This window comes from Equus asinus, chromosome 25 (assembly GCF_041296235.1).
Source record: "Equus asinus isolate D_3611 breed Donkey chromosome 25, EquAss-T2T_v2, whole genome shotgun sequence".
In the NCBI taxonomy this organism is placed as follows: domain Eukaryota; kingdom Metazoa; phylum Chordata; class Mammalia; order Perissodactyla; family Equidae; genus Equus; species Equus asinus.
Window position 1 is genome coordinate 33,202,341 of NC_091814.1, and position 17,028 is coordinate 33,219,368.

Consider the following 17,028-nt stretch of genomic DNA (forward strand, 5'->3'; position numbering starts at 1 on the left):
CAGGCATACCAGAAATGATGACCTACAGATCCCGCCCTGGGAAGTCAAGCTGAGTCATTCTGAATAGAAGTTGCAGAGGACTCATGGAAGGTACCCTCACCCTGATGGGGAGGCTGTGAGGCCAGGCTTGTCCTAATCTGTAGAGTCACGGATTCTCCTAGAGGAGCTGGTGCCATGACCCAACAACCAGAAGAGAACAGTGGACACAGGGGACCAGGATGGACGGTCAACGTGGACACTGCCTAAGTGTCCTCAAGTCTTCCCCCCCGATCTTTTTCCCATCAGTGTACAAATAACCAAAGATCTAGGATGGCTTCTTCAGGTAGCAGTCACTAAATAATCACCTTTCTGTCACCCTAAGGGCAGAGAGAGAAAATGTTAATACTGGAAGGGAGAGAGGGCCACGGCTCTTATGCATTATTCTGTTTCTTTTGCAAGAGAACCTCACAAATATCGCACATGAAGACACATGGAGAAGGGTCGGCAGTTGCAACAGTTTGCCAGAGCCCTCATCCCGAATATTCTAAACCTTTGGCCCTTAAAAATCTCCTCTGGAGTTTTACATTCCTTTTGTTGTCTGAATCTGGCTCAAGTTTAACTATGAATTTAGAAGCAAATACATGGAACTTTGGAAATAAATTCGCTTCTTTAACGTGAGGCTACTCGATGGCGTAGGAGAGAAAACAAAAGGAGTGACTCATCCTCGGTGAGCAACGCAGAGAGAAAATCCTCAGCCTTACACTTGAATTCTCTACCCACCTGCCCCAGGCTGCTGGCTCAGAAGGGAGAATGGGACAGAGAAAAATACCCTGCAGCCTACTCTTAATTATCCCTAACAGCAGAAAAGCAAGAGATAAGGCACAAACGAAACCCCTGGAGTATCACAGATTCTCATTTCAGCTGAGAATTCCCATCTACTCTTTCATTCAGCCTTCAAACACACACACACACACACACACACCTACACACACCCCAGACCTATTAACAAACAGCAAAGGTAGCTTGACTTTCAGTCTCTGTTCTATGCCACCTGTGGGTACTTTTTGTCAGAGAGCAAGGGAATTAGTCAAAAAATGGACAAAAAAGAGAAGATGAGGAAGTCAGGAGCCTGGATAATTCCTAAAAAGGATCACTGAGGGGCTGGTCCAATGGTAAAGTGGTTAAGTTCATGTGCTCTGCTTTGGCAGCCCGGAGTTCACCAGTTTGGATTCCAGGTGTGGACCTATACAACGTTCATCAAACTATGCTGTGGCAGTGTCCCACATACAAAATACAGGAAGACTGGCATAGATGTTAGCTCAGCGACAATATTCCTCAAGCGAAAACAGGAAGATTGGCAACAGATGTTAGCACAGGGCCAATCTTCCCCACCGAAAAAAAAAAAAGGATCATTGAGAACTGATACACACAATGAATAAGGGGGCTCTGGGAGCATTCCTAGGGCCCATCACCTGAGCTTAGAGCTCTGGCCCAAAGGGAAGCTACTTTGTGTCAGATGCTAAAATACTCTACTGCCAATTATCTCATGTGTTTATCCCTTTATGAGAAAACATTAGCACCAACCGGCTTCTCGCATCACTAGTAGGATGCACTCACCCAACTCCCAAGCCCCAAAGTTAGGTAGGACGTGATTAGAGAAAACCAAGTCATTTTAAAGACAATCTGAGCACAAGTGACTTTAAGAAGACTAACCTGATGGTGGGAAAACATCTCACACTGCAAAGCCAAAGAGCAATTATCTGGGGATTTCTCGGGGTTTTGGATTATCCACCCTTCCATTCCATCTCAACAGTAAATTCTAAACAAGCCTGGGTCAGCAAGACTCTTAAGACTCTTAATACTGACTGAGGTGCTGTACTGAAAACCCAGCCGGATCTGCTGGAATCTCAAGACATGAGAGCACATCCAAGAAGAAATGTCAAGTCAGGAGAGCAATCCAGCCACATAGCAGCATATTTTCCATCAGATTTGATCCTTGCGGCCAGAACTGCAGTTTATAGACACACAATGAACAAGGCCTGGAGAATTATTGTGCTCTTCCACCACCCACAGACTAATATAAAATTTAACCTTGTCCTAAGCAGATCACCAAATCAAAGTGGGCCAGGGGTACAGTGACATGACAAGTGGGAGGATCTAAACTTATCTGGCATGGCATTTGAAATAGTCATGTCTTGGAGGAGACATTAAGCACGACCCACCAGCAGCATTCCTATATTGAGGGCTAAAGGGAGTGTGTGTGTGTGTTTCAAATTTTTACAAATCAAGCCACATGTTACTCCTGTTTGTTAACTGACAAAGGGAATTAATATCTGGTTCCCTTGGCTGATAGCAAACAGGGTAAGTGTGTGTGTGTGTGTGTGTGTGTGTGTGTGTGCGCGCGTTCCAAAACTCTTATCAACGAGGAAAGGCATCACTGAGGCAGGTTAAATGAAACGGAGCATTTTATTCCTGGAAAATGAACCAAAGTCAGTCTCACTACATCACTCTGATGTCTCTCCTCTTTCAGGTCTCGTGAGAATCAAATGCAGACACGTAGGTAGCAGGTGAAGAGCATTCTCTGTTGAATATGCCTTTCCTACTAAACCACACCTGCCCGTCACCTAACAAGGGTCCAGTGGTGACGAAAGGACAACATTCTGCCTCAATCACATCACATATTTTAAATTTTTAAGAGAAAACTTGCAAAAGGAAGTGTCAAAATATCTGATTGCCTTTAAAATATTATGTATGAGTTTATTAGGTTAAAAAAAGAGTCTTTCTAGACGGTAGCAAGATGACACTTAATTATGAGTGAGTCTATCATCTTGTAATAGCTATGGCACTGAGAAATCTTCAAGTCAGAAACCAGAAATCGGGATCACAAATCTACAGGAGAAAAAGAGGCTGAGACACTGGTTGAGAGACTTTACATCTGCTATAGTCTTGAAACAGAAAGGCAGGCTGAAATTGATTTACTGAGCTGTCGGACAGTAAACAAAAAAAAAAAAAATAGGAGGCACTGGTATACATAGCATTGTGCTCTAAACTCTACAAATGTGCTAGGATTTTAAATACCTCAAAGGACACAGTCCCCAGGAGGGCATCCACATAATGCTTTTTATTTCCTTCTATAATGCCCATTGAACAATCACAATTTTGCCACATCAAGAATAATATCCCCGGGGTTGGCCCCATGGCCGAGTGGTTAAGTTTGCGCGCTCTGCTGCAGGCGGCCCAGTGTTTCGTTGGTTCAAATCCTGGGCGCGGACATGGCACTGCTCATCAAACCACGCTGAGGCAGCGTCCCACATGCCACAACTAGAAGGACCCACACGAAGAATATACAACTATGTACCGGGGGGACTTTGGGGAGAAAAAAGGAAAAATAATAAAATCGTTTTAAAAAAAAAGAATAATATGCCCCAGTCAGACTCTCACCTGGACCCTACTCTCATGTCTCTGCTGCATCTCAGGAAACCACAAGGACCAGAGTTCTCATGTACAGCTGGAAAATCAACCACAGAGCCAGAAAGCACTGCAACATGAAAGAGTTCCTAGCACCTTGGTTATATTGAGTGCACACTATGGAAAAGAATGCTATGACACCCATAATCCCAAACCTCTGGGAATAACACACCATCTTTTGCATATCCTGATGAGCTGGAGCTCTTCAGGAGTACCATTGCTCCAGAAATCCTGAGATCCTGAGCCATCTCCTTTCCTAGGTCCCCAATGTTGTTCGAACAACACATGCATGTGATATGGCTGAGGCGAGCACTAAAATCTGTGATCACAGAGCTGATTCAATGACCCACGTGGAAATATCACTCAATACCCTGGCCCCATCAATACCATGTTTCAAATGAATTAACGGACCACAGACTTAATCAACCACAGAGGTAGAGATGTGCTAAAATCTACTTTAACTATCTTGAAATGCTACAACTCAGTCAAATCTGAAGAAGTTTATATACGAATAAGATGAACGTGGCCATGGACTGCCTCATTTGGGTGACCGATATCTGTGAAAACCTGAAAAGGTTCTGATGATACCAGGTGGGCCCACCTACCTTCTTCTGTCTAACCTTTACCGGAAAGGCTTAATCCAAAAGGTACGACATTGACTCAAATGCTCTCCTACACAAAGGTTTTTTTCTCCCCTTCTCCTCCTTCAAAACATTCCAGAGTGATGCAAAGCTTTACCCAACACAAATAAAGTTTACATCTTGATCTTTGGGCAGAGATTGCCTTGGCAACCTCAAATTCTCTGTAACAAGAGTCACACTACAGGCAAAAAAAAAAAGCATAAATGTATTTGCACAAGTCAGAATTACAAACCTTTACATGAATCATCCTCAATTGGCTGTTTGAAAGCTGTTATGTCACTGAAAGTGCAAAGGAATAAAACCACTTTATCCTGTTCATTTCGAATTGGAGCAATTTTCACAAAGAACCACACAGGTGTCCCTGAAAGAAATATCAAAAGGCTGGTCAGTAATTTGCATTCTCATTTGAGGGGCTATGGAAGCAAAAGACTTTGGAACGACTAGGTACAAACATTAATTCATTCTTTAAATGGTTTCATTCCTTCAGGTGCTGGGGTATTATACCACTACTTTCTCTTCTTGTTGGAATAAAAACTTTCATAGTGACTATTCAGTGGCGATTTTTCTTGTTAAAATAATTTTCTAAGTACAGATCTCTTAACCCTTGTAAAATGATATGAAAATCCCTCCTGAATTTATGGAAGTAACTAAGGTACAGAAACCTAAAGACTTACCTTAGACCATGAAGTGGACAAGTAAAGAATGGGGGCCAGGATGGGCACTGCCAACCATGGCCAGGAGACCATGCAAATTCAAATTTCCATTGCTAAAGGGCCCCAGCCGCAAAATCCAGTTTGGGAATCCATCAACTTGGCTTACATTCTCAATTGAGCGTGGGCTAGAAACTATTTCTGAGTCTGTCTCCCCAAAACAAAAGTCCAAAAGGTCCAAGACAATGACAAAACATTGAAGGAAAAGAATAACCACAATGATTCTCCCAGCAAAGGCTCCCCCAGAAAGGGAGGATTCCAAGTGGGTTTGGGCTTGGATTACACTAGTGCCTTTGGAAGCTCAATAAATACGTTTCAACTTCCAATTCTTGTTCCTGAGCTAAAGCTGGAGATGCATGAGCTCTTCCAAAGCAGTGCCCTGATCCACAGAAGGAGAGGTAGGCAGGGCTCATCTGACTGACTTCTCAGAGGGGGCACTCCCTCAAGTGTCTACAGCCAAACATCTGTACAAAGTCAGTCTCTGGCTTCCAGAAAAAAATTAAAGAAAAGAAATTAGCATTTTCTATCTATTGAGGACATCACAGCAAGATGCACCAATCTATTCTGTGACACAAAATTAAATGAGACACAAAGCAATGGTACGTTCCTCTCTATCTAGTTCTTGGATCCCAGTTCCTAAAACAGCATCCAGCACATAAGAACTTACCAACTATTTGTCAGATTTTGCGTAACTGGGACAATACTTTACATGCTATTTTAAAACTAAAATACAGTAAATATTTCACCATGTCGTTAAGTATTAGAGAAGCTTCCTGTGTACCAGGCACTGTGCTCAGTATTTTACATGCATTATTTCATTTTAGGAGACAGCGAACAAACAACTCATGGAATCTGGGAGATGGAAATAGAGCCTCAAGAGGCCCCGTGGGTCTCTCTGTCTACAATCACACCAAACTCTACACTATACAACACAGACAGACAGCTCTGATTAACATTAGGATTAACCAATCTATTTTAATAACTAGCTTAAATATCTGGCTATACCACTTACTCAAATGTAAGCAGGAATAACCCTAAAATGTACCAACAGGCAGCAAATAGACCAAATGGGATATGATCTCCTTAAATCTTGATTATTTATGTATTCATCAATAGTTAATTTTAATCCTCTATCCATTTTCCCTGTCCATAATTTTCAGCTGCCAGTTTCTAGGAGCTCTTAGACGACAGATTATAATGTCATCCTAAGAAAAATGTGTTTTGAAAGAAAAAGCCACCACACAAAAACCACACATAGCATTCCAAAATCAAGAAAAGAACAGCCTCCAAATTACCCACTTTTTTTTGGAAGATCTGTGTTACTATTCCTCACAGTCTCCTCCTCAGAACCTGTGGGATTTTAAACCACTTTCAATCAAGCCACAGAAAACTCAAAAGCAAGCATCACACCAATTAAACCTACACACCCACAGCTCTCAGTTGTATCCTAGCTGGTAAGAAAAAGCAAACAAATCGAAGGAGCTTTTCTTTTTGCTCTAAAGAAAACTTTAAACAATATTTTTTCAGAGGGTAAACCAGAAAACACTCTTAATTTATCCAGTCAGTAATAAATTAGATGAGAGGAACCCCACTCGTGATGTCTAACACCAGGAGCTTCATCTTACTGGAATCCTCAAAACCATCCGCGTCTCAGCTACAGCCTACGGGCCATCCACTGCGCTGGATCCACTGGGCCCGATGCTGGTGGACTTGCCCCAGTTGGGGCCGTGCCATCTAATCTTTATATTCCATTTATGACTTCTGGGATTAACAACATTGACCCACGTCTCCCAGACATGAGAACCATTATAGTAGTCATACTGGAGGCCTTGTTCATTTAACACACTTCAAGCTCATCATGAGCTCTCCCCATTTCAACAAGTAAATCTATTTAAAGCTTCTCTCCACCAAATTGGGCCCACTGCCTCCTTACAGAAATGTTCCCTGGTTAAATACATACTACTCTGATCATTCCTTTTCAGTTTCTAAACATCTATCTTGTGCCAAAAATTCACATAGTTGGTATGTATTGCTTCAGAGTTCACTTCAAGCTGATGGGGTGAGCTTGTTGAGGGAAGGAACCTCCTTTTCCTTGATCTGGCGTTTCCCTATAGAGGGACATCTTTCAATGTAACACTCTGGGCCTTTTCCCGGGATTGGTAATGTGGGGGATAAGAATTGGACATGTGTAGCTCAGTCCCTTCTCCTCCCCTTCTTTCTTAGAGATAAGTCTGCATTCTGCTCTGCTTCCCCATTCTATAAATGTTAGAGGAGAAGTCAGAGGGCAGGGGGGATGGCTGGTAGGAAAAGAAGCCTGCAGTTCTCCACTGCTACTTCTGTTGGGTGGGGAAGTCTGTCTGATTCGAAGATTCTCTTTTAAAAACTCACTTGCCCACAGATATAAACTACATTCTCTAGGATCAGCTTTACTAGTCATAAAGGTGATATTTTAACCTCCATATGCCTGATTCGTATATCTCTCTCAACCGATTCTGATCACAGGCAGGGAAAGAAAGTGCTATGTACTGGCCCCCCTCAAAACTTAACAACTGAGGACTATTTCTTTGACTAGATCATAATCCACTCCAAGGGCAGGAGATCTGACCTACTTTCTCTGTCTTATCATCTTGCACCCCTATTCCAATGGCATCTAATGTAGTGTTATGCATAGGGTCACATTAGGCCATCACATTGCTCAACTCCAGGAGGCACCATCCTGGCATTGTGAAACTCAACAACCTTGATAGAGTACGTACTGTAGGAATGCTTGCTGAGTTTCAAAGAAATAAATCCTACTTCTACTGTCTTCACAGTCACTCAGACCTGCCTCTCTCCCAAGTTATCACTATCTAAACAATCTAAGAGAGCAAGTAGAATGGGTTTAATTTCCATTTCTGAAATTTTTCCAAAAGAGAACATGAGTCCCTCCTAGGTGGCACCGACCAGCAATTTCAACCTTCTCCTCTTAAGAGGAAATCATTTTTAACTAATAAAATATTATTCAAAATCTCAATGTAGGAAACAATTCCTTCAAGTGAACATGAACTGTCCAGAGCCTGGTGCTCCATCCACCCAGTTTCCCTTCGACCTCTCTGGATGCCCCCAAGGATATTTCAGGAACCTTTTGGCTCCATTCAGATATAGACCTGGCCGGAGGCAGAGGCCGGGGCAGTTGGCCTCCAGGGATCTCTCCTAGAGCCCAGATTCAGCAGCAGCATCCATTTCATCAAGATGCAAAAGAAGCAATGAATGCACAAACATTCACACACAAAATCAGGAAGAGGAGGTTAAAATTCTGCCTCCTCACCCAAGTGGCTACAGTGGGAAAACTGAGAAAAGTAAGCATGTCCTGTTTCTGTGAAAAGGACAAAGGGTCAATGACAAATTTTCTATTAAAGGAAGATCAATGCACAAATCCAAGAAAAACACAGCATCTAACAATCCTACTGATGGCAAAGGCTGCTGCTGCTGAGAGCAGCTCTTTCCCGGCTAAGGATGCCCTGTGGAAGGGCAGCTCCAGGTCAGGCTCCTCTTCCTGGTCACTCTGAGATTCTCACCCCTTAGGTAGCCCCCTTGGGTCGTGTAGTAATGAACCTGACTACCTAACCTGGCTATGGGGTTCCTCAACCCTGCCAGCCAGATAACAAAACAGCAAGGCTCAGGTGAATGAGAGAACTTTTGGCCTCCATCATTTTGGTCTTCCTCCTACCCTGGGCCTCCTCCCAGGCACTCTCTGTAACCAGGGAGCCAGGCATCCAGGCCAGGTTCAACAGCAACAGAACCGACCACGTCACTGTGATTGGGCCTTGGGAAGGGCTGCACGTGCTGGGCCACTTGGATAGGTCCAGAAGCTAGACTAGGGAATGGCAGCTGCCCCAGGAAACAGGCTGTTTGGTCTGGGGTCAACTTCCTTAAGACAAATGACAGATGCAGAGAGGATGAGACAGCACCGGGGGAAACAGTGGCCAGTGGCCATTAGTACATTAGGGGCCGGCTTCATGGTTGAGTGGTCAAGTTTGTGAGCTCCACTTTGGAGGCCCAGAGTTTTGCCAGTTGGGATCCTGGGTGTGGACCTAGCACTGCTCATGAAGCCATGCTGAGGTGGTGTCCCACATAGCACAACTAGAAGAACCCACAACTGGAATATACAACTACGTACTGGGGGGCTTCAGGGAGAAGAAGGAGGAAACAAAAAAGAAGATTGGCAACAGATGTTAACTAAGGTGCCCACCTTAAAAAAAAAAAAAAAAAGAAATCTGATTTAGAATCCCAAGCCTCTTCATTTATTGCTTTTCTTGGTGGTATCACTTTCTCTCAGAATCAGTTTCCTCATTTGGAAGATGGGGATAACAGACATACTTTAGATTAAGTCAAAATACACACACATCTGATACATAGGTGTTTAAAACTATTACTTTCTTTTCTTCCCTCCTTTTAAATCCCTCAGCTGTAAGATTGAAATGCTCAATCTCACCTCACAGGGCTGTTTGGATGACTTTAAAAGAGACTGTATCTCAAGGCGCTTAATGAAACTCTGAAGCTGCCTCCACCTGTTCTGAGGGAAGAAGGCCAGTCTCAACCATACAAAAGGAAGGCTAGAAAAATCAGTGTTTAGGCCTCAACATAATTAAAATTTGATTGAAGAGCATAAAAACAAACCCTACATAAATGGAGAGAGTTACATCATTTGTAAATGAGAAGATTCAATTTTGTAAGATGTCAAACCTCCCGTTTAATATATAAATTTAATGCAATTTCTGTCAGAATCCCAATTAGTCTTTTTTTCATTTGTTTTTCTCAGAGCTTGATGTATTGAAATTCAATTCAAATAGAAAAATAAAGTCATAAGAATGGCCAAGGAATTTTTGAAAAGGAAAATAATGACAGAGACTACCTACAGCCCTGCAATTAACAGCCATTGGCAGTGGGCCCAAAACAAGCAACAATGAAAATAATAACATCATTTACTGAGCACTTACAATGGGGTCACGCCCTGACACATTATGGTTTACTTCTCACAAGAATTCTGTGAGGTGCCATTGCTACTATGACGACATTATCTCCTTTTTAAATATGAGAACCCAAGTGGGAAAGCATTTTAACCTAACTCATATAGCTAGTAAGTTACAAAAGGATTCCTGGAAAAGGAGAGGACAGAAACAAACCCATGAATGTAGAGAATTTAGCATATAAAGAAAGGGGTATTTCAAATTAGAAGGCAAGAGCTGGATTCTTTAACATATAGTACTGAGACGACTGAATAAGCAATGTGGAAAATAAATTCAAGCCAGCCCTGATGGCCTAGTGGTTAAGTTTGGCACGTTCCACTTCAGTGGCCCTGGTTTGGTTCCCAGGAATGGAACCACACCACTTGCCTATCAGTAGCCATGCTGTGGCAGCGGCTCACATAGAAGAACTAGAAAGACTTACAACTAGAATATACAACTATGTATTGGGGCTTTGGGGAGAAAAAAAAAAGAGGAAGATTGGCAACAGATGTTAGCTGATGGCGAATATTTCCCAGCAAAAAAAAAAAGAAAGAAAGAAAAGGAAAAGAAATTAGACTGCTACTTGACATAATATATAAAAATAAATTCCAAATGGTTTAATGTTCTAAATATTCTAATACAACTATAAAAGTACCAGAAGGAAAAGTGGGAGAAAATGTTTATTATTTAGACAAAGAGAAGAGATTCCTAAACATCATATACAGCTCAGAACCGTAAAGGTAAACACTGACATAAAATTTTTTTTTACTTCTAGATGGTATAAAAAAAAAGTCTCTAAGAAGAGAAATTTTTCTAAGTAGGAAAAATATTTTTCAATATGTTCATGATTTAGGATCAATATCCTTTACACACAAGTAGCTCCTAGCACTGAATAAGTAAAAGACAATCCATTAGAAAAATAGGCAAAATTGTTTCCTATTAGATTTGACTCCACAACCAGATCGTAACCTCCTCAAAGCAGAGTCAGTTTCTTATACATGGATCTCTTTGGCTCAAACCCACAGGCCCCCAGTCGGTAATCAATAAGTACTTGGCCGGCAGTTTCTCCCTGCTGGCTCGGCATAACTGCATATGCTTGGCATAACTTGGCATAACTGTAAGATGCTTTTCCCTCCGCTTCTCTGATGGAGAGGCTGATCCAGTGCTCCCAAAACAGGGCCACCAGTCACGCCAAGTAGTGCTGTCAGTCACACAGCGCGGAGTATTATCCAAGAGTGTACTCCTTTCACTCACGGCTGATACTTTGTGATTTTCTTGCTTGAAAAATGGAAAAACTAACTGACTAGTACAAGAGTGACCACTTAAATACTTACTGAATGAGTCATTAATGATCACTGCCATTGATAGAAGAAAATTATCTAGAATTATATGATTATTAGCTTATATCTATATAATTATATATTATATCTGTATAATTATCTATGTCATTATTAGCTTATATCTATATAATTATATATTATATCTGTATAATTATCTATGTCATAGATATATAATATAGATAATTATATAAAATTATACTAAAAATGAGTTAAGCAACAATACAAAATATATAGCACTACTGAAACACCCAAGTTTATTGGTCAGACTGGCCCATAGATAGAAAGAAACCTTTCAAATAATCCATCCTTCAAGATACGTATTCCACACTCATTCCAAAACACAGCACGAAGCCCCCTGCTAATTATTACCGACTTCCCAAAAGGTAGGACAAACATTAATGCTTATCAATAGAAGATCCTTTCTACAAAGTTGGCCTCGCAAATATTAAAGAATAGGAGAGACGGGAAAAAAAGGAATCAAAATAATCTATTGGGAGCCTATTAAAAAAACCAATAAGAATATCACTAGAATTAAATAAAACATATAGGCAAAGAATCTGAACAATTAACATAAAAAGGATAATTTTAAATGGAGAGTAAGTAGGAAAAAGTAGTCTCACTCGCATTAAAATACTCATTGAACAAAAAAAAATTAATTGTAGGCAATGCGATCATTTAAAAGTTATACTGTTCAATGCTGGCGCAGTACAATGAGTCAGACACTCACAGTCTGCAGTGAACTTGGAAATGGGTTCACTTCTGCAACACTGCTTGGCAAAATGTCTCAGGAGCCTTAATTCGCATTCTTTAACACAGTAATTCTCAACTTCTAGGAAATATTTCAGAACATCAACAAGTATCTTTGCACGAAGATATTCCCCTCAGCATTGTGTTTAATAAAAAAAAAATTAAAGCCTCATAAATATCCAACAATCGAGGAAGCGTTAACAAAATTCTTTCTAAATTATATTTAGGAGGAATTTTAATGATGGGGATATTTTTATGATAAAAGATTAAATAAATGTGTGGTTTCAAATTGCACATATGTCAAAATGTAACATATCTCAGTTATGTTAACACACGCAAGACAAAAACGGAAAAAAACCACGCCAAAAAGTTAATAGTCTACTAATACTTCTCTGAGTGTTTGAGTCTTCGGGGTGACTGATTTTCTTCTTTATACTTCATGTATTCATAGTAAAAATGCAATAATTTAAAAATCAGAGGAAAAAATAAACATTCTTTTAGACGATGACGTTTCACATTTTAAAATCTGAACAGGGGTGACTTTTCCCCCATGGGACTCTGCACTGCTTTAAAATGCTGAAAGATTCCATCTTCTGAACTACAAATTCTGGAAGTAAAAGCAGACTGCCTCCTCCTTCCTCTCCTCCCATCCACTTCTGTTCACAGTCTGCTCTTCCCGGGGCATCGCTGGTCAGGCCAGCCCCACACTGCTCACTCCTCGGCTCTGAAGCCATCACTCTGAATTACATACTTTTCTTTCACTCATCTGTTTCTTGGTTACGATCAAGTTCCTTTCAAAGTCACTCAACAAACATTTACCTAGCACCTCCTCTAGGCCAGGCTCTGCTAGATACTTGGCATGTTTTACTTCGGGCCAGTGGAGGAGTTCCTGACAGGAAACGCTATGCTGTCCACTTCCTGGGCACTGCCTGGGGCAGGGCAAACTGAGGGAAGGGCCAGTCAGTGGGTACCACTGACAAAGTCCCTACACTCTGCCTCCTTCCATTTCTGCACTGGACATCTCTGCAGCTCAACTGCCTCCTCCCCCAAGCAGGCAGGCCACAATCATCTTGTGGCCAGAGTGATTCTTAATGGGCCCTGAACCTCTAGTCTCATATGCTCCATAACCCCTCCATGCTCTACTGGAGTCATCTTTCTAAAATGAAACTGATTATTAGATACTTAACCCTACTTAGAACCCTCAACACTCCTCACCTCACTCTCCCCATCACCACTGCTGCTCTTAAGACAAATTCAGAACTCTTCCGCGTGGCTGCGTTACTGGCCCTTCCTAACCTCTCCAGCCTCAGTGGTCACCCCTCATTTATTTATAGATTTATTTAACTGCTCCATGAGTTTTGGTGGACGGCTTTCTACGTGTCAGGCACTGTGCTTGGTACCGAGATGCAGCTATGAAAGAGACACACCCTGCAGGCATGGAAGTCAGTCTTCATTACAGCTGCTTTCTGTCCTTGCTGCTCAGAGTGTGATGCGTGGACCAGCAGCATCAGCATCACCAGGAAGCAGAATCACAGATCCTTCCCCAGACCTACTGAATAGAATAGTATTTCAATTCACAGGTGAATGTCAACATCTGAGAAGTCCGGCTTTGAGTCCCTTGAAATGTCAGTGCCTACTCTCACCTGTTGCCCTCCACGCCTGCATTTCATCAGCCTGTGATACTCTTTGCCCTTCTCTCTGCCTAACTCCCAACTATCCTTCAGCTTTCACATGGATTTCCTGTCTGCTAGGAAGATTTCCTTCCCTGTCCTCCTAAGTTGGGGTTAAGTGACACCCCCAAGTGCTGTCACCATCAAAACACTTATGGCTTTGTACTGTGGAGCTGCCCCCACCACCGCAAATGCTGTAAGAGCAGAAGCTGTCTGTCTTTTTGTAAGCGCATCCCTAGCAGCAAGCCTGGTGTCTGACAAAGAGTAGCAGGTCAATGAAAAGCTGCTAAAAAAACACATAGAATTCGGTGCAACTGCAAAATTCCCAGCCTTAACAAATAATTTAAAGTTTCTAAATTCCTCAGGAGAAGGTGGGATTTGGAGGAGCTGGGGGCAGTGAACAGGTTCCTAGGAAGAAACCAGCCCTATCTGCGTCAATTCCATGCTTCATGTTTTAGGTACAGGCTTAGCCTTGTATGGACCCCTGCTAGCTCACTAGACATCTTTGTGTAAATTAGAAAGAGAAGCTCCTCCTTCCGCATGACGCAATTCTAGGTTTGGGTGCATGAAAGAGTCAGCAAGCAAACCACAAGCTGGTTTTCAGTTGCCCCCTATGCCGGGTATAGCCTGCACCACCATATGTGGTGGCCCTACCTTGTACCCACACTTACACTTGTCCCAGCCAAGGAAGAACGGCCACAGAGCAAGCACTGGAAACCAGGTCCTGCCTCTGTGTGACCTCAGGTGAACTATTTAACTATTTAACTTCTCATACAATGGAGATAACGTCAGCCATGCCTACTTCACAGGGCTTAGAGAATCAATATTTTAAAATAGAGTGAAGTCATACCTTCCACAGAGTTTATTTTCTAAAGCCAGAGGGTAAGGTGAAAACTGCATCTGACCACAATTACTCCTGAAAATGCCTTTACATCACCCATTAAATAGAGCCTCGTGCCCAGGCTGACATGCTGCTCCGGAGACGGGCATGCCTCTCTCAGTAGGCCACCGCGACCTCCAGGCAGGCAAGAGATGCTGATTCATCGGTTGAACTAATTGGCTTACCTGCACAGGCCATGTCTACCTAAAGTACAGAACATCAAATACCAGAATCACCTGCAACCCGATGAGATCCTCAACACGAGGTCTCCAGCCCCAGAGGCAGCCCAGGCAGCTGAGACCTGCCCCCCTATCTTGTACTCACTCGCTACATGCTCACTGAAGGGAATGCAAGTGAAATCACTAACTCAATTTAAATTATGTTTTCTTCTGTCTCCCTTTTGTGCCAAACATGTAGAGTTGAATTTGGGCAAGTTAAATGCACAGTCTAATGATGCTTGAAAACTCTGAAGCAAAATATAAACACAAGGCATTATTTTTGTGATACACCTACCCAATCAGTATTCTGCGTTGTGGGAAAATCCACACTGTTCAGTACAGAAAGCTGCTAGTGTGGAAAACCTTTAGCTTGCTCCATTAGCTCGGGGCGCACATGCAGAGCATCTCCTCCCCTGCTGGCATGCTCCTAGGAAGAGGTGCTGCTCTGAATTCTGTTCCCCGTAGTGGAAGGACTGGCACAGAGCCATTTACAGTCTTTCACCTCATTCCTCTTATGCATAATAGCCAGGAAGGAATTAGACCTACGGGCTGAAGGAGCAAGACGGAGCAGGGCAGCAACTCTAGCGTGAAAGCTGCAGGACCAACCTTCTTGGATTTGCTGATGCCCAGAGCTAATCTCTCAGAGCAGCATCTGCACAGGCCACCAAGCAAACAGTCCTCTCAGTTGCCTGCTCCAAGACTCCAGACTGAAAAGAAGTCCCAGCTCCTTCCAGATAAAAGCCACATGTGCCGTTTGCTTTCCAGAGTAAAACATATCATTGTGAATGCCACCAAAATAAACATTTATCTTCATGCACCACCTGGGCCACTCTGGAAATGTTCTATTGAACCAATGACCTACCATTCAATCCTACATATAAAGAACAGAATTTTTTTTACAAACAAACTGTTTTTAAAAACAGAGACAAAGCACTCTTCAACACCTCTGCAGCCTGCTACAGCCTTATACTCCACTTTCCATAGTTCTAATATAACTAATCTTCATTCAACAGGAAATCTCTAAGAGAAAAGCAAGTATTATACATGTGCATGGCTACTGACCTAAACTCCTTATTTACATAGTTTGTGGAAGTAATTGTAGCCAAAACAAATACAAATTAACAATGTACTGCTGTTAATACTATCTCCAATGAAAAACTGGGGTCACCAGGAGAACAAAATGTTATTCAGAATCTTATTTGTGCACCTACTGGTGTTCCCTGCTGTGCTAGGTGCTGTGGAAGACGGATACAAAGATGCGCTGGACAGAGTTTTGGCCCCACCTTTCCCCTCCCCCCAAGAAAGCTTGAAGTCTACAAGTGCCTTAAGCCAGCAACTTACCATATGTAAACCAATAGGAAAAACACTAACCCTTGGCAGAAAAAGAGATCAAGCCTTCTTGATTAGTTAGTAACAAGTTCAGATGTTCCTCTGAGGAATACTGTAACTCATCTACCCATTTATCTCAACATACACAATGGCTTTAAGTAACAACATTTAGCTGATGGGAGAGAAAAAAACCCTAGACAACAATGGAGGAAGAGGAGATATTTTACTATTCCAAGTATATAAAGGTATGGTTCAGAAGGGTCTGAATACTCACTGTTCTTCTTGTACATCAAAATTTCAAAGGAATTCATCTCATAGTTCTCAAATGTTTGCCGCACCTTCTCAATTGTGTCTTTATCGGTCAGCTCCCCATACATAAAACTGCAAAGCAACCAAAGAGCTCAAGTTAGATTAACAAGTATTTATTATTCTACCAGCATATGTTAAATATCTGTTCTATACCCAGCACTGTGCTACATGGAATGAACACACACAAACACACACACACACACACACACTGGAAACATTCATTCCATCAAAAAAGATTTGCTGATTCAACTGTGATCAAAACTCCATCACTGCCCTCCAAAAATGCACTGTCTAATAAGAGAGACACACTAGAAAAGAGTAGATCAGAAAACAGTATGACCAACACATTAGAAATTACAGAACACAGAAACACAGAACAGGTACAGAACACTATCTGAGTGATCAGAGAAGGCTTCCCAGAAGCAAGGACAAATGAGATCTAAAGAGCAGATGGAAATTAGCTGAGAAAAGGAGAGAAAAGAATATTGCAGTGAAAGATGAGCATGTGCAAAGGCACAGAGGTGAGAGGGAGGTTAACTCTGGAACCTGAATGTAGTTCAGTTTAGTATGACTGGAATATAGACAATGAGGGGAAATTTTGCAACAGATAACATAGGGAGTAAGGACAGGCCAGCCGATGGAGGAGAACATGGTAGTATAGGCCATGTGACGTCATTCAAACTTTATCCTGAAAGCAACATGGGGGCGGGGGAGGAAGTACTGGGGGGTTTTAATCAAAAGAGTTAAAT

The 17,028-nt window shown here is 42.1% G+C and overlaps 1 protein-coding gene across 4 annotated transcripts in view; it reads right to left on the reverse strand.

The window, feature by feature from the left end:
- The window catches only part of KCNH1 (potassium voltage-gated channel subfamily H member 1), a 370,873-nt gene that overhangs the window by 328,592 nt on the left and 25,253 nt on the right, over positions 1-17,028 (reverse strand). For all 4 annotated transcript variants that reach the window (XM_014834830.3, XM_014834829.3, XM_070497276.1 and 1 more), the window contains exons 3-4: positions 16,245-16,351; positions 4,321-4,449 (exon numbers count right to left, since the gene is read on the reverse strand). In XM_014834830.3, coding sequence (XP_014690316.1) covers positions 4,321-4,449; positions 16,245-16,351 — 236 coding nt within the window. The remainder of the gene's footprint in view (positions 1-4,320; positions 4,450-16,244; positions 16,352-17,028) is intronic.